The following is a 23848-nucleotide window of genomic DNA, read 5'->3' as shown; positions in this document are numbered from 1 at the left end:
TCATAAGAGGGATTAGGCAACTAAAAGGAAGTCTTACTGAGGTTAGTCTGGAATCTTTATGTTTGATTTACCTGTAAACATTTTTTTTTAAGTCACGTTAATAAAAACCTAATTTACAGAGTAAATTTTTTCTCTGTCTTGCCATTAAATTTGTAAGAAGCAAGACAAATCAAGGCAAAATCAACAGACGTAGGTGCTCTGTGAAAGAAGCAGATCCAAACAAAGGCATCTTTGCCAAGATGCGCCTCTAGGACCTGTACTGTGGGAGAGGATTTCTTGCCAGTCTGTGAAAACCAGTGTATTAGCAGATGGTGACCTTTGGGAAGTAGTTGTGTGTGCTGGGCACAGAAGGAGCAGATGGCTCTGGGCAAACCTCAAATACAACATACTGAAACAAATTCATAAATATTCAGGGTGTGGTAAAGACCATAGGTCTATGAACATTCCTTTCAGGGCAAATGTGGTGTGACGGGTTGATCCTGTCCTCTCATTCTACCCTGCTTACTCCTTCCTTGCTGGACATCAGGCATGATGATGCCACAGTCTGTGGGGCTATGCAGTGTATCACAGTAAGGAAAGAAGATATTTTGGAAGCAGATTATTGGCACAGGTAGTACATAGTACATAGCTGGTCTGTACAGGGAGGTGGAGAAGGGGCTGCCCAGGAAACCAGCTCTGACATTGCCTCAGCTTTTGGGGATTTAATATTTGCTTTGTAGTGGCTGAGTAACTTTTTGAGGTAGAGATGGAATGAAGAGTGTTTCTGGGGTAGACATTATTCACAGCTCTCCAGTGATGATAAAAGCATGAGGATCCACCATGTTCCTTCTTGCTCTGCTTTTTTGTTTGGTGTTTTTGGACTCCTATGTTGTTTGTTCAACTGATACATACTTCTGTTATTGCAAATGAGTCTGGACTAAGGGTAGGTGCCAAAAAAACCAGGAGAATAATCAATCTTTTAGGCTCCATTTATATTTTCAGTGTATTTTTCACAGGAAAAATTAATCTTGTTTTGCTAATAGGTGGCTTTGCTGCCAAGTACCAAGTATACCTGCAAAAAAAAAAAAGAGCAACATTTTCTCCAGCATGAGATTTAATGTACAGAGTAAGATGGACCCTCTGTCCTTGACTACTTCATGCTGACCTCATGAATGGATTTACACAATCCTCTCAAAGATACATTGCTGATGTCATGACTCTGAGAAGTTTGATTTGTTAAAGATCTGTTGGATCACTTAGTCCTTTTACTGTGGGTCTGTGCAGAATTATTTCTCATTAAGTATTTTAACTTAAAACGTTTTCATTTATGCTGATTTATTACTGTTTTATTTCTAATGTTTATGCCACACATTGTTTCTCAAAGGATCAATTTTTCAGGGCACTCACCACTGAGGGTGTTCTGCATTTGTGATACTACACTGAATTTTGGAGCCAAGAGGGAGGCATTATGAACCACTGGCTGGGGTTTTGGTGATGAGTCGCTAAAAATCATCTCTGTAGGAAATGACTGCATTTATGATTTAGTCATTAGGGGTTATAGACATTTCCTTTTCAAAACTAAATTTTAAGGGTTCCAGTTTGTCGTGGGTTGACCTTGGCTGGCTGCCAGGTGCCCACCAATGTGCCCATGCACTCCCCCTCCTCAACAGGACAGAGGGAAAAGCTACAATAAAACCACCCTCGTGGGTGAAGTTTAGTGGGAAAAAAGCAAAGGCTGCACACAGAAGCAAAGCAAAAAAAAAGATTTATTCTCGACTTCCCATCAGCAGATGATGTCAAACCACTTCCTGGGAAGTAGAGCCTCGGTACACATAGCAATTGCTTCAGAAGACAAATGCTTTAATAATGAATGCCTCCCTCCCCCTTAGCTTTTGTTGTTGAATGTGATGTTTTATGATATGGAATATCCCTTTGGTCAGTTGGGGTCAGCTGTCCTGGCTGTGTCACCTCCCAGCCCCTCGTTTGTCCCCAGCCTACTGGCCTTTGGGTGAGGTTGAGGAGACATCCTTGATGCTGTGCAAGCACTGCTCAGCAATAGCCAAGACACTGGTGTGTTATCAGCTCTGTCCTAGCTACAAATACAAAGCACATCACTATATGGGCTGCTAGCAGGAAAGTTAACTCCATCCCAGCCAGACCCGGTACACAGTTAAGTCATTCATTATAGTGATATTTACAGCTCCCATACAGAGTATTCTTTTGTACTGTAAATTGGTTGAAAGCAATTAAATTGCATTTTAATCCCTGATTTTGTAGTAACTAAAAGGTCTCTGGGTAAGAAAAACTTGAATTTTTAAATTATCTAAAATTGGAGGTCAGTCAGCAGTTGCTTTCTCCCCTCTTCATTCATATGCATTTTTGATACTGAATAGGATTTTTTTGGATCCAAGTTCTGAATGACTGCTGGCATTTTTATTATTTGACATTTTCTGGAAACTAAGGGGTTTTGTTCTTTCGAACTTATAATAACTAGTGGTTTTAGTGGGCCATGTTTCACTGGTCTTCATGAAACATTACATTTCTTTGTGATTTTTATAACTTAAAATGTCATTTTTAAGTTAGATAGCAAAATCCAATAATGCATACATTAAATCTGCTATTATTTTCCATTTTTTTTTATGATTTCAGAGTAGTTGCTCTGGAGGATATAGTTAACATTACTCCTGCGAAGTGATTTATTAATAGAGAGTAGGAGGCCTTTTTATCTGACTGAAGGATTAAAATAATGTGAAGTTAAAACTACCTAGTTCCTTCCCTCTCTTCTTCTTCTGTTCCTTTGCAAGATGAATAAAGGTCATTTGAAGTTAATGGCTGGTACATTTGGAACTAATAACAGGAAATGCTCTTTCTAACAATAGGTAATCTCTTATAGGCAGGGATGAGCCCATTTCCCATTATAAGATGTGTTTGCTTGCTCATAATTCCGCTGAACTTTAAGCAGTAAGGCTGAACATTTCCATGTCAGCTGTCTGCCTCAGGCCAAAATTGGAATTTTTATGCAAAATACTCAGCTGTTGCCAGTGCTGAGACTGGGACAGACTTTTATTCCCTTATTTAAAATTCTCGACACTTTTTTTTTTTTGTTGAACAGCTCTGTTGTCTTAGTATTTATGGCTGAAGAGTTGAAGCTTGCTGAGATGGAAGAAAATCTTTTGTGTTAGGCATGTGTCCTTGGCCATGGAAGTCTGTCCAAATTTGTTAAAGTTTTGTATGACTTCAAATAAAGAAAGTTCACATATATTCATAAGACCTCTTTCTTAGCACCAGACCAGTCCTGGAATATTATGTCCACCCAGTATGTTCAAGGAAGCCTCTGAGAGTCAGGGGCAAGATGGAGGGCCATTTGATGGAAGTAAAGGGAGGTAATAGGCAATAGAAGAAGCATGTTTGAGAAAGATATTTGAAGTGCCTCTGGTAAAGGGACTTAGCAAGAAGCCATGGAGAGGTGGACTAGACTAGTTTAGAAGCTCAGAGGGAGACAAAGTGATGCCTGAAAATGGTGGTCAAATGGAAAGAAAAGGGTTGAACCCTGCGGAGAGAACAAAAGGGCATGGCCCACCTCCATGCTTTCCTTGAAAGCCCGAGTGGCAGCACTGTTTCCTTGGTCTCAGGGTGGTGAAAAGAATATACTTGTGTGAAATCTACAGTCATTCGTGTATGAATTTCAACTACCTCTACAGGTGGGACACAGGAAAAATGGTTGCTGCTGTGGTCATTTACTGCAGTGTCTCAAGGGTTTGTATGATGGGCCTATGTGTGAACCGTATACAATGATAACTATATACACTAAAACTGCATTTAAAGAAAATGCAATGATTGTGAGTATACACATTGAGGATTAGGATGGGCAGAAGAAACTGTATTCTATAGCCTTGTGAAACTTTACTTTTGTGATCTAGGGTATTTTTTTCCTGTATATCACCATCGTAACATTAAGTGCTTGTTGATGAAATAAGCCTATGCCGACCTTAAACTAAAAGTTTGGTGCATAAGCCGGATGTTTTCTGGATATCAGTTATATAAAGGAGAATACTGTTTTTTGTACTACCGCTCTCCCATGTGTTGCAGAATCGGGATGTGTGTAGTGCACAAAGCAGGGGACATAGGAAGTAAGAGGAAGTTGTTATGGATAAGGTAGCTGAATCCATCCGTGGAGATGTGGGTCCCAACTCTGTCTTTGCTACACAGTTTTGTCTGTTGCTCAACAGTGACTTAAGGTTTTGCAGATTTCATCTTGTTTCTTTATGTTGAAATTGAGATTCCCCAAGACTGATTCGCGGAAGTACTGAGTATTTGTACAAGTAACATAAGTCCATAATTTGAACATATTCAAGTGTTAGGAATCTGGGAGTGTACACCCTGAGACCCCTGTATGTTTTTTGGAAATTAAGCTTTTTTCACCTCAGTTTGCAGGTTGCCCTAGACGTGCGGTTAATGCCATTCCTACTTTCCAGGGTGCATTATGAAGATTGATTAATGACTGTGATGAGAGCTATAAAAAACCTCCTGAGGAAACGAATATCCCTACCTTGACGGTAGGATTTGAATAGTCTGGCCCGAAAAAGGATACTAGCACATATGGAACCATCTCTGCTGTGTACAGAATAAAGCAGGGGGGCCTGTCAAAGAGTAATATATGAGTACCTGATTAAAGACAATATCCTAATGCATCTGTGCAAGAGGGACAAATTAAGCTTGTAGAGGCAACCATTCCCTAACTTATGAATGTTTGCCTTTACAATCTTCTAAATACTCTTTTCATGCAGCATTTTTTTAACGTGTAATTTATGTTTCAGCCGGGGAAGAGAATGGTAGACTCATCATGAAGAGAAGCTGGAATGTGAATCTGTGTATTAGAAGACTCCAGATTTAGTTACAGCTAATTTTTTGTGTGAAAGTACGTGCTTGCTTGATGCTGTGTTGGCATCTGCAGTACTGCGCTTGCTGCCCTGAGAATGAAATGACCACAGAGAGGGATCTTTCCACAGTTGTAGTACATGTGGAGGAGAGCCCATGGCACCCCCAGGGGACGCAGTTGCTGGGGTAGTGGGGAATTTTGCCCACTTGCTGCCAGTCTCCGTTTGTGGATGCGGGAAGGCTTCCCTTTTAAGGGCTGAAAGCTTTATTTACAGTAAAAAATAATTTGCTACATTGCTAGAGGCACATTGTGGAAAATAAACACAACGCTTTTCTTCTGTATTTTCTATTCTGTAGGTAAAATACAAAAGAGACTTTGAAGAAAGCAAAGGAAGAGGGTTCAGTATTGTCACCGATACGCCCGAGTTACAAAGACTGAAAAGGACTCAGGAACAAATCAGTAATGTATGTGACTGCCACCTAAAGTGATTGTAGATGGAGAAATAGTGTGTTTGTTGGTGTTTCTGATGAAGTCTGTGAGAGTGAAGAATCTGGTTTTGGTGACCGATTTGTGTATGTCAGATTTGGAAGCGTGTGTAACTTTATACCACGGACTTGTACAGCACATTGGCAATGTGTGTTCACCTTTCCAGCCTTCAGCACATGTGCTCAAAGTATTTTCTATACTACAATGATTTGACACTTTTTGCCTTTTTAATAGATTTGCCAGCAACTAAGAATACTTTTGTAACTTTTTATTTACATGGAAACTATATAAATTATATAAGCCATAAAGCTTTGTCTTTTTTTTTTTAGCAGGGGCTGTCAAAATTAGCATAACTGGCAAGATGAAGTTTTCTAGAAGCAGATAAAATTTTGATACTGAGTTTTAAAGAAAATACATGCAAGACAATGTTCTGCACGACGAGAAAGAAATGACAAATAGCAAAACGTAACCATGTGTTTCATTAGCTTAGAGCTTGATTGCAGAATGCTTTCAGGAGTGGGATTTTTAAAGATGGTACTTTTCCTGACTTATGTTTTCATTAGGAAAGTTATTTATTTATATTATATTCCCTTGTAGCACGTTTAACTCACTGCATGATGTAATATTGAGTGATATGTAGTGCAAGTCATGATATGTATGAAATAGGTAAGAACTAACTAGAAATGATACAGAATCAATACCATTAGCTTGTCCTGGCTTCCCTCCTGATCATTCTTCTGCTAGGAGAACTTGTCTTTTCTTGTGAAAATTTTTTTAATTCATTCCTTGTAGTAATAAAACAACAGCATCAGAGGCATCCAGTGTAAGTATGATCAGAAGAAAATGATGGATTTATTTACTGGAAAGAAAAAATGTTTTTCAGGTTGGGATGTGTCACTGAAAAGTACTAGTTTATGACAGCAATGGAGATGTAACATTCTTGCTGAAGCATTCACTAGTTAGGATTTTGATGTCCAGAGCTGGTCTTTGAGGTGAAAAACTGGGGCTCATTTCCTGGAGCTGTGGCAAATGGGGAGGACAGTTAATTTGAAAGCTGCACAAATGTTCCTGTGGGTAGATAAGATGAGAACAAAAGCTCATATCTTATGTTGATTCTGGGGCTGACTGAAATTTCTGGTTTGTGAGAGAGAAAGATGTATTCTTCAGAGTGGCAAAAAGCATGGCCATTAAGACTTCCATTTGGGATCTGGGAAACTTCAGCGAGTCCCTGGTTTTAATCAGCTGTATTTTTTTATTCAGACCAGGAACTTAAATTAGGTCCTCTCATGACCTACATAGCTTCCTCGAGTGAGAGTGATTCTTTTGTGTGGGGTAGTTCTGGAATGCATCAAGGAGATGAAACGAGCAATGCTCTGATGAATACTTAATCCCTTGCATGGGTCTGCTCTGTCAGGAGAGGTTGAGAGGAGTACCCCACAGCAGGCCCACGGTACTCAGTTTTGGATGTTGGCATGCCAAGAAATTTAATTAGATCTCCTAAGCCCAGTACCCTCAGCATCAGAATATAGATAGTATGACACAGCTCACTTGCATACTCTTTCTCTCTCTGTCTCTCGTGTTCAAAGCTTATTGGGTTTTCTGTTGTGGCAAGGTAGGAAATAAAAGCAAACAAGAAGTTTTGTGAGATGAGAAAGTTTTCTTCCCACCTCTATTTTGGAGTAGGACAAAGGGATTTCTCTTCTAGCAGAAGACCTTGTTGCACTATTTGTGATACTCACTGGCTCCTGAACCAAAGGTATCTACCTGCCTTTTCAGACCCAGAAATATCTTTTTAAATGTGAAAAGTGTTTTTCTTTTAAGTTTTTTTTCTTTGTGGTTGGATGTACCACTCCTGTCTCTTCATTCCTAACCACCCGGTCTTAACAATATAGATTTGTTCTATCCAGTCTTAACAATACAGATTTGTTCCATTCAGTCTCAACAATATGGAGTTGTTTTCTTTTCTTGATGTATGTAGCTGACAGAGATTCCAAGTCGTGGACTCTATTAGAAATAATTAATCGTGAAGGGTAAAATGGAATTTTAAAATGTGCATGATAAAAGATGTTGCATTTCATTTATGGTTACCCTAAAATAATAATTTGATTTATAGCATTGTATCCTAGAAGGATAATTCTGCATAAGCCACAACTTGAATCTAATTTGAAAACTCCTGTATTATAGAAATGCATTCCACACAGAGTAGTTTCTGTATTTATCAGATAAACAGTATGCATCCTGGACCTAATTAAGGTTTCAAGACACTGAAAGGTAAGCATTTTAATAATTCTAAAATAATTTTACTTTTCATATATAGCAAAATGGAAGAATACTAATATATATATATTTAATTTTCAGTTCTGTTTTGAATTCACCTTGAAGTATGAGAAACTTCTTAAAGAGCCTATTTGAAACAAAATTGTAAAAACTTCATTGAAGGGGTAAGTGAGCACAGTTAAGTGTAGCTATTTTTGATGAAGATAAATAACAAAATAAAAGTAATGATAATAGATGTTATTTAGCAATCATCTTCATAAAATATTGTCTTTTTGTCCTGATATTAAGTTTTCAGCATACATGAATATTAGCACAGTACTCTGACTTTTTAAAGAATCTCTTCTGCTATCAATATTAACCTTGCAAGGAAAAAAGATAGTGAGGGGGGTGGGAGGAGAGTGGGTTGACAGAGGGCGTTGGATTTTGGTTGCTATTTTGCCACCAGCATTCTGCCTCTGAAGACTTAGACCAAACTAATGGAATTTATTTTGTGGCTGGATGGATGTATCAGGACCAGAATGGAGTTTCTTAGAAAAAAAATGAAATTTACCCCAGTGTCTCATGTTTTTTAGCATTAAAAGCCTAATTCTGCGGATGTACAAAATGCTTGTTAGAAAGAATCACAAAGCCTCTCCGGGACATTCAGGTTCAGTTGCCCCAAACTACAACTGTTACAGCTTCTTAGCATTAATTAGCTTGAAAAGTGTAAACCAGACATATTAGCATGTTAGTCTGGATTGATGTAGGGAAGGCTGCATAAACTAAGCAGCTTTTTTTGACTGATGAGTTTGCAGGATTTTTAGCACCCTTTGCATGGCTGAGCTGGCATTTTAAAATTTAAATACATTTTGTGAATTAATATGTGTGAAAATGTTTATAAGTATTATAAAAAGTATACATGTTTATAAGTATTATAAAATTTTATTATTATTTTTTCAATTATTCCAAATACAAAATTTCCATCACTTCTGCTGCAGATGTGCCATTGAATGTGTAGTTAATATGCACAAAATTTATACTGCTCACACAGAGAAATGTGTTAATTTTGTTAGAAGACCTTGCAGTGTTTTTTGTCCACCTTGAACTTTGAGAGGATTTTCAATATGAGTGCAAATATTCTCAAAATGAAAAAAATACCACATCTTTTTATAGGTGCTTTTGCCAATCAGCAAACTGTAAACTGTTTTTGCAAGGAAAAAGTTAAGGTGGCAAAAGGAACAGAATACTTAAAGAAGATGGCAAAAGTCTATTTATTGATATCTATCATGACACATGGGTAAATGAAGAAGTGGGAACTCAATCTAATAACATTTCCTTTGGGGAAATGGCACACTTTCAGCAGTTTGCAGGAATGAGCTGCAACTTACAGCCACTACACTTTTATGTCTAGATATATGGCTTGAAGCATGTTTTATCCTATGTGAAATAAGTTGCTCTTTCTTAAATCTGTTCCTGGTAAATGTCTGCAAAGTATAAAGCAAAACAGGTGTCCATACAAATTGATGAAGTGAGAAGCTTTCATTAAGATAAAGGCCAGTGCTTGGATAGTAGAGGTTAGCTTGGTTGTATGGCTGGAAGGGTGCATGGAAGCTCTCACAGTGGTTGCCCTCATTACATTGAGAGCCCGTGTAAGCATTTCTCACTTCCACATTCATGCTGTTGTGAACGTAAGTCATGTGGGAGCAAGAAGCGGCACACATCTGTGCCCTTCTTCCCTTTGAGAGCTAGCAAAATGGAGTCATGCAGTTCATTTATATGCACGTGACTTGTTTGCCAGGAGGTTTGGATTGTATGTGAAATGAAAACTGTACCTTAAGGTAAAAAAGGGAAAATAAACAGATTAAATTTGGTTTACAGAGCACATTTCTAAGGTATCCTGTTCTGGTGAAGACCGTAAGTTAGGAAGGTCAGTAGAGTTAGTCAGTAAAGAGAAGGTCATTGTGAATCAGCCCTGGGGGATGGAGGTGTCTCCCCCATATACCGGGACCTGAAGTTAGTGAAGCCTGTATTGGATGCAGAGAGTGAGCATGAAATCCAGCTGATTTTGGAAGAGCTACAAATAAAGCCAACCATCCTTTTTTTTTTTTTTTTTTTGTTGTTTAACAGCTTGATTCCAGGAAGTAAATTAACAAAACTCTTTGCTTATTTGTGTGAAAACAGTGTTTTAAATACTCATTGAATTATTACGTAGAATTGCACTTCCTTTAAATGTAATGTTTTATTATATGCAATAGAATTTTCTTATAAACTAAAATCTTGTAACATTTTCAAAAGCAGTGTATTTGAATGAGAAAGGCTATGTATTCATTATCTTTCATGAAATACGTTGCATGGGGTTTTTAAGTATCAAGGGTCACATTCTACCTTCAGTTAAATTTATACAGCTTCAGGGGAAGCAGTGGAGGACAGGATTTCCCCTCTAATTTTAATCAACTAAACACCTGTTTTCTAAAGAAAGACACAAATGATAAGGAATCGGGTACTACCTCAATGTGATACAAATACGTCTTCATGTAGCAACTAAAGCAGGAAAAAAATGTCATTGCTACTGTACTTGTGCACATCTGCACATCTGAAATTAGAAACTGCCCAAATAGACATTGAGCCATGGCTCCATATTTGGAAGCTATTGGCACAGTTGTTCAACCTGTTTACTTGCTCAAACATAAAATGGTCTCTTAAATTGCCAAAACAGATTGTAGAGAAAATTGGCAGGAGAAGATGTTAACAACAAGGCCCGGAGCTCCATTTGTAGGATTCGCAGCGTAAAGCCTGCAGATACTCGTCTCTAAGGGCTTTTTTCCCTCCATTGAATTCAAGTAAAGGAGAAGAATAGCATGAAAGGGAACAAGAAAAATTGACGGCAACATGAATGTCTACATTTCACAAAACCAACCATGGCACACCAACGAAGAGACCGGGTAAGCATGTTAAATCGCATACAAAATGAGCTTCTATTGTTCAAGGCAACACTGGGATTTTCACTGCTGCTGAAGTGATTCACGCTGTATCTGACTGTTTTTATATTCCTAAGCGTGATTTTGTTGTTGTTGTTGTTTCATTTGGAAAATATGCATCTAATCATATATGAGAACTGTGTCTACTAACATAGGCAGAATAGCACTTGCTGACCAGTGTATGAAGTGCCACAGGCGTGGAAGCCTTGGTGCACCACAGTACTGATTGCCTTCTGCTGCCCTTGGTTCCTATGACAGTATAACATGAACTGCAACTCCAAGAGCTATTCATTATTTGGTATGCTATAGGCTTAATTCCACACAACATCATTTCAAATATGCTGCGTATAACTCATGTGATTAAGCATCTACCGGTTGTGTCCAACAGCATTCGTTTCTGGCTGGAAGCTAGGATGTTGAATATGTCATTCCTGTTGCTGATACCAGTGTACCTCTGCGAGAAGGTGGAGTTCCTACTCTGCTCCTGTGCAGTGAACATACATGCATAGAGTCATGTCCAACCTTGTCCCTTTGTTGGATTTATCTTCTAATCTTGCTTTGTATAGATACATACAAATGGAAATTCTGAGAAGCCCCAGGTCCTTTGGCTTTCTATTATTTTTAAGTTTTTTGACTTCTTATTTTGAGTAAGCAGAAATAATTCTGCGTTTAAATGTAGGGTCCTAATAAATGCTTTAGAAATGACTTAGCAAAAGAATCACGTCAATTTTCAGTTACTATGAGTATTTTTGGGAGATGTTTATATAACTTTCATATACTGTAAAACTTTCAGAAATTTGTAAAATGACTGAACACATGCTTAAGAAATGATGAGTCTAAGGAAATGTAAGTAAAATTTTAGATAGAACTTGTGCTAAGTGAGCAACTGGAAACCTTTGAGAATACATTTCAAACCTCAATGTATATTCTACTTAAAAAAAGAAAAATCTTTTTTTAATGATAATTATCAAGGTATTATGCAAAATTAGAAGAAGACAGTGTTAAATCAGCCCCTATGTATATGAATTCTGTACCTACCCTTTCAGTAAAAAGTCTTAAATTATTTAATGGCATGCTGCTTTGTCCACTTCTTCCTGCTTTGATCCCTGTATAGAACAAAAGTCACCAAGCATTCAGCTTTGTAATATTTGTTCATTTACTGTACAGTATGATATTTCACACACCATAAAATGTTGTAAAATCAACCTGTAACTTCTTTGTGGAGTTTTCCTCAAAGCTTCTTTCTCACTTCTTTAGCAGTATTGAATGAAATTGTTTTCAGAGTTGTCTAAGAATTGGGGAGGTATTGGCATCTCCTTTTTTTATGCAGTCCCTATTCACATGAAGAACTAGAGCACAGAGAATAAAGTATTCATGCTAAGCCAGTAAGTGGCACCAAGAGTAAACCATTATCTTCTATGTCAGCCTTCTGTTAGAGGTAGAGGAAGGAATAACCTTTCCTAGGGAATTTTGCAGCTGTTCGTGGGGAAGAAAAAATCCCTGAGAATCCAGAGCAGTGTGTTCGTGATTCATCAGGGATGGCGCTGACTTCTTTTTTTTGTCCCCGTAACTTTTTCAGGTTCTCTTTGTTGGTCTCCCATTCTTAATCCTTGTGATATATATGGCAATAACTCCCAACATGTGGAAAGAAACAGTATTTTTAGACTTGGAAATGCCAAGCTGAAGAATAGTTTTTGGAATGTCAGATACTCATTACAATCATTATGTATGAATCTGTCAGTACAGGTGGAATTGAATAATTTAGTTGACTTTAACTACTGGAAAAGTTCTACTGAACAGGTGGACTTTCAAGTTGCAGTGATGTATATAATATATAAGGTCATATTCCATGGGGGTAGTAAAACAGATATTCCTAACATGGTGATGTTCTTCACCTGCTGAAGATCAATTTTCTGCTCCAGAGCAGTAAAAGTATTGGAGTCTATCAGTGACATTGTTATAAGACTACTTCTTCTGTAACACAGGTGGAAAGATGCATAATTCTTCACCAGAAAGAGCAGAAGCATTTTATCATTGAGAAACTGGAAAACAAACCCCTGCCCAAGAGAGGCAACTGCATTTGCAAAAACTGTTAACATCAAACATAGGGATTTATAATGGGTGTCAGTGAGTTGTGTGAGCTGTTATATCCCATACTGCCCATAATAGCATTAGATGTGCAAATTCAGATAGACATTTGGGTAAGTCCATTGAAACACTAACCCCAAATTTATACTGAAGTTCTAGTAAGCTACTAACGTGTGAGAAAAATGCCACATCAGTAGATTGTATAGAAGGGAAGTGCCTGTCTGTCAGAGCCACGTGTATTTGGACTTGAATGGCATGTGGCCTTGGGACATTTTCTGCTTGGGGAAGGCTTTCATAAGCCCCACAGTGAGGATGGATAGGTGACCTCAAAAGAACCGTCACTAATGTGAAGCTGAAATTGTCCTCAAAGATGTAGGGGGAAATATTCTAGGTTAAGTGGATCTCTGGTAGTCAAAGCAAGCAGATGTGACGCCTACATAGCTGCCTCTTAAATGGTTGTATTCCATCTGGCTTTATTCTTTAGGCTTGTTTAGAAAAAACTCTTTTCTCTCCTTTTTTAGCAAATATAATATGATATATATTGTTGTGGTTGATTATGTTTTTTCTAGGATTTCAGAAGTCCTTTTTATAAGTTTATAGAAGAAATTGCTGTAACTATTGCGTATTTTCTTCTGTATCACTGCTTTCATATGAAATCAGTTGATTACAAAAGTTATAGAGCCTTTATGATGTTAAAATACATCTCAAAGTTTCAAATAGTTTTCAGTGAAGTTCCACAGGGAATAGTATAGTCTTTCTGATTCTAATTTAAATAAATAAATTTGACAGGATGACTGTAACCTTGCTCACTATATTGACAATGTAAAATGAGTTGTGTGGCAGAAGTAAAACAAGCCGTCCAGAAAAATCCCCAAAGGCATGGGTTTACTGCGTTTTGTAAGTGGGTCAACTCATGCATGAGAAACGAATGCTAATTGTAAACCGGTTGCAAAACTGTAGACTTTAAGTAGAATTGAATCAAATGATAGCCTAAATATTTTGATAGAGATGTCCTATCATGCTTCTCTTTAGACAACGGCAACAAAGCTGAGCATTACAGAAAAATAATTAAAACATGTATTTGTGATACATTAGAACAATGTCATTCAACTCCAAAATCTAAGGCGTGGTATTCAGTTACGTCACTGGCATTGATAAATTTTCAGTGAACCTGTATTTGGTTAAACCTGTATTTGGATTGATGGGTTGCTTTACATGAGATACACTTTGATTCAGTAAAGAACGCTCTATTTCTTGATGATCAAAATGTTCAATCCAGTCTAGAAAAATACCTTTTTTTTTTTTTTTCTCCCCCCCCCCCCCCCCGGTTAAAATAGTAATAAAATAGAAATACCTAGTTAGGAGATATGAAAGAAAAATATAGCAATGTCTTACTTGTTTCATCTCCTATTTGTGATATAACATTTGTATTGCAAGGCAAGGCTTATATGAAAGGCAAGTAAACCTCTAGGTCAATATGTACTTATTTAAAACTCTAAAAATCCTAATTGGAGGCCAAAACAGCTATGTAAATGTAGGCATAAAATTTACAGTTATGCTATATTCACATTTTGCTGCAGTATCGACTATAGGGCACATGCTTCTTTGTATTGTAGTTTATGGAATGAAAAATTCCAAGGTGTAATGAAGACAACTATAAAAAGTGTTTGTTGTAAGCTCTAGTCTGTCATCTGAATAAAGGCTTTGAGTCTGTCATTAAACACTAGTGACTTCAAGACTAAATTGGCTTGGAAGGTTTCTGATATTTAAATATATGGCTTTTTCTGTTGTGATACTAAGCAACTAAATCATGACAAACCCCCAACATTTTCCTATATCACCTGAATATATTTAAGCAATATCAGAATCACTCATTATTTTTAATGAGTACGTATTTTTGAAGCCAGTTGTTTTTTACATATAGAAAAAAGAGAATGAAAATAAAAACTCTTTTCATAGTAGTTCAACTTGGGAGCTAATTAAAATTAAGCTTTTAGAATGAGAAAAAATTAATTAGCCAAAAAGTTGAGAACCAGGAGTTAGCACCTCCAGAGATCCTTGAGTAGTTAAATGCTTGCAAGTAAAAGATAATTTCTTATTTCCTTGTTTTCCTATATTACCCATTAGCTCCTTATCATTTCAGCTTTTAATTCTGTCTTATCTGATGCTTTTATACTGTGCATCAGTTGCTAGGGCAGCATCTTAGGCAGTAAACCTTCTGCTGAAGAACAAGATGCTCTGCTTCTTCTAAAGCTAATACCATCTTTAATCTTGATCCCTGGAGATTTGAATGTCTCACCCCTATGATGTTCACAGACATCACTGACCTTGACAGCAGGGGTATCTGGTCCTCTGTGGCACTCAGATTTTTTTTTTTTTTTGCATGTTAACACATATGTCTGTGATTTCCTTAGCCTGTCAGTAGATACATTAGTTGTGACAAAGCCAGCACCATGGTAAGAGTAATGACTAAACTTTTAAACCATCCTAACACAAGAGAGGAAGTAGCAAAAGTTTGCATGTGACATGTCTGCTTGTGTCTGCAAAGGTCTTGAAGGATAAGAGTTCACTTTTCCAACAAGCAGATTAGAGTGACACAAATATTGCTTTCTAACCCTTTCTGCTCTCGTATTATTCAATTAATGATTTAGTTACAGAAATGTTTTTTTAAAGATTCTTTCTCTGGCTCACACCAACATAGTCTCACTATTAGCAACCACAATATTTTAATGGAAAACAGAATTTTTTTAATTTTTTTTTTTTCCAGATCTGCCTTGAATTAATTTCTTGGTCTCCTGTTTTTCCTCAGTTGGTAAGTCAGTGACCCTGTTCAGTCCACCAGAAAGGTGAGGTATAAATGAGCAGATACTGAATATTTCACTAAACAAGCCACAGGTAGCAGAGAGAGGGAGTCCAAACCTCAGTCCCTGTAGTGACTAAATACCGGACTTTGAGAAAGTCTAGTCTGAGGAGAATGTTATGTGAGAGGTGGTTGTTTTGAACTTCAAGGTTGATTGTTTTCAGCCTTTCTGAGCTGCACTCCTGTTGCCCCTGCTTTATATCGGCTTCCTTCTTTCTTCACTAGGGAGTGATGGTGTAAAGTGAACCCCTGCCCAGTTTGGCCAGTCCAGTCCTTTTCCAGACTTCAGAAGAGAAATATACTCTGGAGTATGTGACTTATGTTGCTGGGGTTAACTAATTTTTATAGGGTTTGGCATAATAAGGTAGGTCTTTCCAGAATAGTGAGTGGGTAAGCAGCTGAGGAGGATAGTGTGGCTTGTGTGGGTTCTGGCACAGCAGAGGTGGTCTTTGGGGGATAAGGGGAGGATTGGCTTACAGGGAAGCTGTGGCAAGACCCAGAGTCTGCATCAGGGCAAGGTCTGGGTGTCTTCAGGCTGTGCCTCAGTGTACCAATACTGAGCAGGAATTCCTCTTCTCAGTCTTCTCAGCTAGTGGGACAAAGGCACTTTGTCACCTTTTCTCTTGAATGATATTGGCTACCTTTTGTTGCAGAGCTGGAGCCACTCAGTAGTGCTGCTCCCTCAGGCACCGCTGACAGGAAATGAAGGATTCAGAGGATCTGGGAAGGTGCCTCCATCTCATCTCTCATGTTTTCTTGCCCTCTCAGCAGGGAAAACTGCTCTGGTGTGGGCTGGGCTGCCCTTGGCTGCAGTGTTGTGAGCACAAGGGAAATGGCCAAAGGGTTTCTTTGCCTGTGCCAGGAGAGCTGTAGATATGACCAGGGCAAGGGCAGCGGGCGTGGAATGAGGTCACTTGTTTGGCATTGCCTTTTGTTTAGCATTCCTTTCTGTGCAGTGCGTGTTTCTGGCTCAGATAATAGCTGGCATGCTGTCTTGAATTGAGAAGTTCAGTTAGCGGTCAGGTTCCTTTTCAACAGAAATGAACTGGATGAAAGGCTCAAAAACCTTGGTGGTGATACAAAATTAAGCAGAACTATCAATTCTGAAGGTGCTGGCAAAAACTTTTAGAAGGCTGTGACAGTACTGAGGGATGAGAGAGTAAATCATCAACCTTTCTCAAAAATGGGTAGGACAGATACTGAGGAAACACAAAAGAGGACTGAACTTTCAGTATGAAAAAAAGATCAAGTGAATAAATCTATGTAGTCACAGCATAGAGTTGGAAAAGAGAACGTGATTATTTACTGTTTCTTATAAGGCAAGAACTAGGAACAGGGAGTGTAGTTGTCAGGCATCGTACTTCGAAAAACAAAAATGGGACATACAATCAAACAGTGAAACATTCATATAGGAGACAGTGAAGTCTAGAATTATAAAATACATTGAAGGAAGCATTAGACAAGCTTTTGAAAGTTAAATCCATCAGGACATACTAACCGTTGTGACCCAAATCCAGTGACAGGGTCAGGAAGGCTCTGGTATGCCGATAGCAGGAAACTGGAAGAATCTTAGCGAGGGGAAGGCTGTGTATCATAGGTACCTTCCCTAAGAGTGCATTATTGAGCAGTGCCAGTGCCATGACGGTGTCATCAGTAAGACCAATGAGCCCACCAATGAGCTTAGTATCTTGTGCCATTTCTAGCTACAGCTGTGGCCCAGCTCTCCCAAGCAGTGACCAGCCCATTGCTTCCTTGTTTATACATGGCTGGGTTGATTTTAAAGTGTTAAGAGTTAGAAAGGATTATTATACACCTGGCCATATACTCTCTCTGATAACAACAGGCTTCATTCACGACATCTGATTGTCTTCCCGACCTTTCTGTTACAGACTAGAAAGCCTTTCTGAGCCTTGAATGGCAAATTTTTGAAGAGACGGCTGAGATGCAAAGGTAACTGGGATATGACAGATACTCCTTATATACGTGCAAATGTTCTTGCATGGCCATGGCAATTGACAGACCAGGTATTAGTCAAAAGTAAGATGATTTTTGGCCCCACTAGCATTTTGGTGTTTTTTAAGTGAATCTCCTAATCATCCAACCTTCCTTGGCATTGCAGGACTGTCTTGGAGTCTGCAAAGTGGATTAATTCCAGATGAAACTAAACTGAATGATGCACTCCATCCACTGAAGTGTTTTCCATCCATTGGGCCAGACTAGAGCTAGCCCATAGCTACTCCACTCTGCTGTAAAATATGGACTTTATTTCCTCAGCATCAACTGTTTCATTCTACAGATCTGCTCGTATTGTGCTGCAGTGCTTGCTAATGGAAACATTGCTTATGCTATCCTGCTTAGGAACCAGTCGTTGCTTCAAAGTTCCATTTCTGTGAGACCGGAGAGTGACACTAGCTACAACTACAGGCTTTAAAATTCAGAAAGTGGAAGAGTGGAAATAGTGGATGCTGAAAATCAGATTGCTGCATGACCTCTGTTTGCCCTGTCAAGGGGTCACTGAGACTTGTCTGGTGTGTGCACTAAACTTGTAATTTATGTTTGTGGAGGATGTCAAGAGGAAGATTCATGTCTGGATGTGCAGGTGCTCCATTAGGATTTAGAAAGACATGGATTGATTAGGTGGTTATTGCAACATGCAAAATTAGCCTGGTCAGAGACCCCTGACAGGGAAGCTTGGTGAGCCAGGCTGCAACCAGTGAGCCAGGCTGCAACTGATAGAAAAATGTTAACGGAAATGGCCTCAAGTTGCACCAGGGGAGGTTTAAATTGGATATTAGGAAAAATTTCTTCACAGAAAGGATTGTCAAGCATTGGAACAGGCTGCCCAGGGAAGTGGTTGAGTTACCATCCCTGGAGGTATTTAAAAGATGTGCAGATGTGGTACTTAGGGACATGGTTTAATGGTCAACTTGGCAGTGCTAAGTTAACAGTTGGACTTGATGATCTTAAAGGTCTTTTCCAACCTAAACAATTCTGTGACTCTATGATTCTATTGCATCTGATATGCTGAGTCTGAAATTTTGGGGGTGACATACTGCATCTGTCAGACGTGGGAACGTGATTTTTGAGTCTGGATCAGCAGAAGATAGGCACACAGTCTGTGTGTGTGTGTGTGTGAGAGAGAGAGAGAGGGAGATACAGGAGGAAGGGCAGGTAGCCAGCAATAGCTGGCTGCTGTTGCTTTGGGAGCAGTGTATAAAAATATATGCCAGAGGTATAAATGAGGCTTGGGAGTAGAGTATATCCTATGGGTGTAAATGAGACTTAGGATTTATCTGGTAGGCTTGTGTCTGTAGAAGGATATTCTCCTATGGTCTAGAATAGCTTGAGGAACTTGAACAGTCCAAGGAAATCTGTTCCATGTTAGAAATTTGTTTATATTTTGCAACACAACCTTTTCTGACACCAACTCCAAATGAAATGAGAGGGTTGAGAGCTGAGGCACAGAGTCCTTTGTGAAACTAAAAAGCTGACTGTTAAAATGTATCTGTGGATCTGACATTCATTCGCCTGCATATTCTGCTCTGTGCTTGCTTTCTGAGATGTATACTGCCCAGAAACGGGGCCATTTGCTCAGTCCTATTTCTTATTGGTTTTCAGGGACTGGCTGGCTGAAGAAGAGAGGGATTTTAGGTAGTGTTTCCTGTTTAATGAGCACTTTAACTCACTTCAGTTAGGAACATCACGTTGTAAGGGCCACCGAGTCACAGAAATCTTGTTATACATGTTTTGAACCCAATCTTGAAAGCCTTAAGAATTCTGGCCTTCAGTGTCCAACAAGGTGTTACCTTAGGTGTTTCTTGTTTGTCAAACAATTTCTTTTAGACATGATTGGATGCATGGATCAACCATTGCTGCTTGAAAAAAGTTACATCTAAAATCTCTCTACCTCTCTTACTATCTTTACTATTATTAGCATTTGTTCTTTAGGCTGTATTTTGATAATTAAAGTTCCCTTTTAGGATTCCTTTCTTAGACCCACATACCTCCAGTAATATGGAAGAACTTTCATAAATGCAATGGTCTAGTTTTGCCAGTTTGTGGTCTTTGAATTTTTTTCCTGAAGGCTAATCAACATTTGCTTTCCTGAGTAACAGGTAGAAGTAATTTGCCAGGCTATTGATATATAGCAGTACTTGGCAATTATGTGAGAATGTCCATGTAATGTTATAGATGGATTGGTGGAGTTGGAAGCTCAGTGGAACTACTTTCTGTGATATAAAAGTGTTTACATTTGGCTGTAGCTTTAATGTATTTCACCTTCATGAAAATGTTTTCACTCTCATCTTGCCACTCTGCACAGTTATTGCTCAATACCAATGTGGCTGATGGGTCTTTTAAATAGTGGGTTATTTATTCCTCTCTCTAGCAACCCGGTACCCACTTTTCTACCAGCACCACTGGATCATAACAAAGTTCTCCATCATTGCCTTCTGCAAAAGAAATGGGCAGTTTTTAGCCCTTTTCTATTGGCTTACTTCTGTTACTGTCTCTTGGTGTGCTCATGCAGCACAGACTACTGAGAAATCCTTCTGTCCCTTCCTGTTGTTATCTTTTCTTCCCCTATCTCTCATCATCCTTGGTTGCCTGCCTTCATAGCAGATAGCAGGGGAAATGCTGAGTTAACCCAACCAACTGCCAGTAGGGAAATCTGTAAAGCAAGTATGGTGAAGGAGTGGAGAGGAAAGCAAAATATTAAATAATAGTGCATTTTGCTTCAGGAAGTGCTAAATTCCATAGGAAACAGTGGACAGACTTTGATATCCTCCTAACTGTGGAGTCCATAATGCGCTGACAGAGATTAACCAGTAATTCGCAATATTTGCAGGCTCTCTGCACACTCTGACTTCATTTTTAAACAGTTTTTCAGGTTCCCAGAAAAGCTAAAGAATCTTTTACTTGTTTTTGTTTTCATGTTAAATCTGTGGTTTTTGGAGAACAGTTTATAGGCAAGAAGTGAGCTCTAGGAGATTCCAGAGTTTGATGTGGAATTTAGGAATGCGTAATGCTCTGTGGTCTGTCTGTATTGTACATCCACCTGTTTCCTGGAGGCATTTAAGTTATTGCTTTGACCCATAAAGCTCCAAATATCTTGGGAGCTACCACCTCCTTCACAGGTTTATAATGTTAGTTTGAGCAAGAGATCACTTATTCCAGAGCTGTGTGAGAAAACTTCTGTCAGGTTTTCTTCAGTGGAATCTCAAAAATCACACCTAGGACAGAGGCAAATTATATTTGCAGAGTAGTTCTATACGTTCCCCAAATGCAAAAGACTGTTCAGGCAGAAGTACTTTTCCTGACATGAGTATATCTGCAGTAAGGATTTTGCGGGAATTAAAATGCTGTAAAATATCACATTTAATGTTTTTAGGTTAAGAGGACACCCAGATGATGTTGGTTTTTGTTTAGAAGGAAGAGTATCCAGCCAGGCCACTCCACTTTCACTTCTCTATTCCTGGTTCAAATTTCTGGAATTTGGGCGTATTGTAAAGCTTGTTGTACTAAGTGGAAATTTGGGGACCTCGACTTCTTGAGATCGCAATATAAATGTGCTGAAATAGGAGAACAGTTTTTAAGGAATGGAAACAAGGAAAGTTCAGCTACTTGTTGGCTTGCTGTTGATTTGTTCTAATTTTCTCTGATTTCGGTTGCATTTGAGCTTAAAGATATTAAAGATGCTTTTTCAGAGATGTTTGTGCTAAAAAAAGACCCAAAGGAGTTCAACAGTATTGTCTCCTTTTCCATCCTGCAAGTTGGACTGATAAGGATTTTAAAGTAAGTCAAGTGCATACTTTTTTTCTTTCTTCTTTTTTTTTTTAACTTAAGTGATAGGCATGTGATTTAGGCACTGCAGAATTTCAATGGCTGTGTAGTGGGTTTCCTAAATAATGACAGACGTGTTGGAAAAATAGGAGAATATAGAAAGTACCAATGGAAAACTTTTATCACAAGGAGTTACAGTCCTTTAGTTGATATTAAAAAAGAATATTGAGAAAAAAAGATCCTATGGGAATACAGACTTCAAGAAGTTCCTTGCCTGTTGGTTTCATATAGCTTTTTGTAAAGGTAATTGTATTTCCTTGCTTGATGTGAATATGTGAAACAGTATAAAACTTAAAAGTGATAGACCTTGTTAAAATTCTTACCATCATTATCTACAATTGTACTTATGTCCCTAGAAGTATAGATGTGAATGTATTTCTTGCGTTTGACCTGTTGCAGTAAGAGCTTCGTGAATACTTTTTACTTTGAAAGATACTGAAATTTCACAACTGCTTTTGCTGCAATGGCAGTGCCAGAAATGTGGACCCTTTCAAAGTTATTTGTAACAGAAACAAGGACAATCCTTTTTCTGTGCTCAGAATATGTGGTAGTCTGTTATGTGTGGCACTCATTTCAGGTGTAGGTTGCTATGTCTCTGTGCTACCTATGTATCTCTGCCGTTGGAAAAGTTTCACTTTGCAGATCTATTTTTCATCAAAAGTTGGAGGAGGCAGGAAAGAAGAAGAAGAAGGGAAAGAGAGAGAAATCATAATAGTTAACACACAATTGCTTTGAACCAAAGCAGAATTCAGATCTGAGTCCCTATTTTGCCTGAAAAACTTGAACACGGGTCTTGCACCTGTGTATGTCATGCCCTAAATCAATTTTATACAGAATTTTATGGAAATTGCATGAAAGTTCTCAACTTTAGAGGAAAGTAGCGTGCCGATCATCCTTTCCAGTCCTACTGGATAAATAGTTAAATTGGCGTGGGTTCATAAACAGAATGAATGGTTGGCAGAGACACTTGGATTTGAAATATCAGCTGTAACTTTACATGCTGCATTTGTACATGCAAACCAAGGAGGCTCCAGTTTTAATGTGTGAAGGACGATAGCTGAAGATCTCCCAGTCTCCTGTATCTTTTTCTGCCAAGATCTGGTATTTGGCTATTCTAGCAAACCAGAGTTTTCCCCCTCCTGCCCTTTGTCCGTCTCCAACTCCACCAAGAAAACTGAAGCTGAGCTGCTGTGTGTCTCCCATTCTGCTGATGCCCAGCATAAAACAAGAAAGCTAGATGGTCACCACTAGTTTGCCCTCACAGCAAATTTCCTTTTTGTCTTCTCAACTCTATCCAAACCATGGATGGGTTGTAGAGTGATTTCTTCTTTGGAGGCAAGTGGTGTAACTTCCAGGTGAGACCTGAATTATAGACATCTTTGGCCAGTTTTGCCAGTGAGGTGTACTGATGTGCCTCTGACTGTCCTGCCTTCCTTTTTCACCTGGTACAGTCCTCTGCCAGCTCAGTGGTTGGTGGCATTCTCCTGAGCCTCTCTGGTAACATGTCACTGGAGTGGAGCGTGTTTCTCAGCATGGGATTCATTTCATGTTAGCTTGTTATCTTCATTACAAAAATGCCGGGAAATGTAGAGGCATAACTGCACTCTCATTTTGGTTTACTGAAACAATAAATCTGCATACTTGTTCCAAAGACTTTTAGTCATCAAGGTACAGGAGGCCAAACCTCTTGGTAGATCTGTGTGGCCAGCTCCAAATGCCATGCCAGCAGGTTGTTGCATCAAGGGAAATCCCTTAGTTTGCGTGCAAGCCTGAAAACCAGGGGACATCCTGCTGCTCTTTTTGGTCTTATTTTGTCACACATTTCACTGCTTATCTGGGTCTACATTGTTTCATCTTCTGTGTGCATTTGACAAACCATTGTTAGGGTCATATTAAGATTATATTTCAGCGAACCAGTAGTAGTTTGAGTCTGGGTGCATGTGCTTAGTGCTCTAGGTATGATCTAGGACAGTTTTCCTAAAATGAACTATAGAATATAGTTAACATTTTTAGGTTTTTCAGAAGTTTTCTTACACTGACATATAAGGACTGTTGCATTTATGTGACACTAAAGCAGTATCAAACCTGATGATAGAAAGCATGATTCATTTTATTCAAATGCAGTCTACAAGCAGACGTATTTTTAATTGCTAAGCAAAGTTTATTTACATTAGAGTCATTGCTCCAAAAGACCGTGACAATTTACAATCCCCTATAGCTAATAGCTTTCTGAAGGTAAACAGTGAAGCCTGAGCTCTGTAGGTGAATAAAGTAATGCTTTGCTGCGTGTTAAGAGGAATTTTCAAGTATGCTTTTTGTACGGTTTAGTAACAGCACTGTGCTAAAAGCTATTTAAGCTTTCTTATCAGCAGTTAACCTTGATGTCCTCATAGGCATTAACCATTTTTTAAAATTCTAATTTAGTTAGTTTGATCCTTTCTTAAGTTAGTTGTTCATTTAAAAAAAATTGTTTAGTTTTCC

The 23848-nt window shown here is 38.6% G+C and overlaps 1 protein-coding gene and 1 long non-coding RNA gene across 3 annotated transcripts in view; both read left to right on the top strand.

The window, feature by feature from the left end:
- NEBL (nebulette) overlaps window positions 1–23848 on the top strand; it is a 269002-nt gene that overhangs the window by 119257 nt on the left and 125897 nt on the right. For both annotated transcript variants that reach the window (XM_054814590.1, XM_054814589.1), the window contains exon 4: window positions 5215–5322. In XM_054814590.1, coding sequence (XP_054670565.1) covers window positions 5215–5322 — 108 coding nt within the window. The remainder of the gene's footprint in view (window positions 1–5214; window positions 5323–23848) is intronic.
- LOC129202219 (uncharacterized) overlaps window positions 7452–23848 on the top strand; it is a 44832-nt gene continuing 28435 nt past the window's right edge. Inside the window, exons 1-3 of the long non-coding RNA XR_008575654.1 lie at window positions 7452–7615; window positions 7703–7785; window positions 10317–10542. This is a non-coding gene — a long non-coding RNA (uncharacterized LOC129202219). The remainder of the gene's footprint in view (window positions 7616–7702; window positions 7786–10316; window positions 10543–23848) is intronic.

Source organism: Grus americana, chromosome 2 (assembly GCF_028858705.1).
Source record: "Grus americana isolate bGruAme1 chromosome 2, bGruAme1.mat, whole genome shotgun sequence".
In the NCBI taxonomy this organism is placed as follows: domain Eukaryota; kingdom Metazoa; phylum Chordata; class Aves; order Gruiformes; family Gruidae; genus Grus; species Grus americana.
The sequence above is the reverse complement of the archived record's forward strand: the minus strand, read 5'-3'. Positions and strand labels throughout refer to the sequence as shown.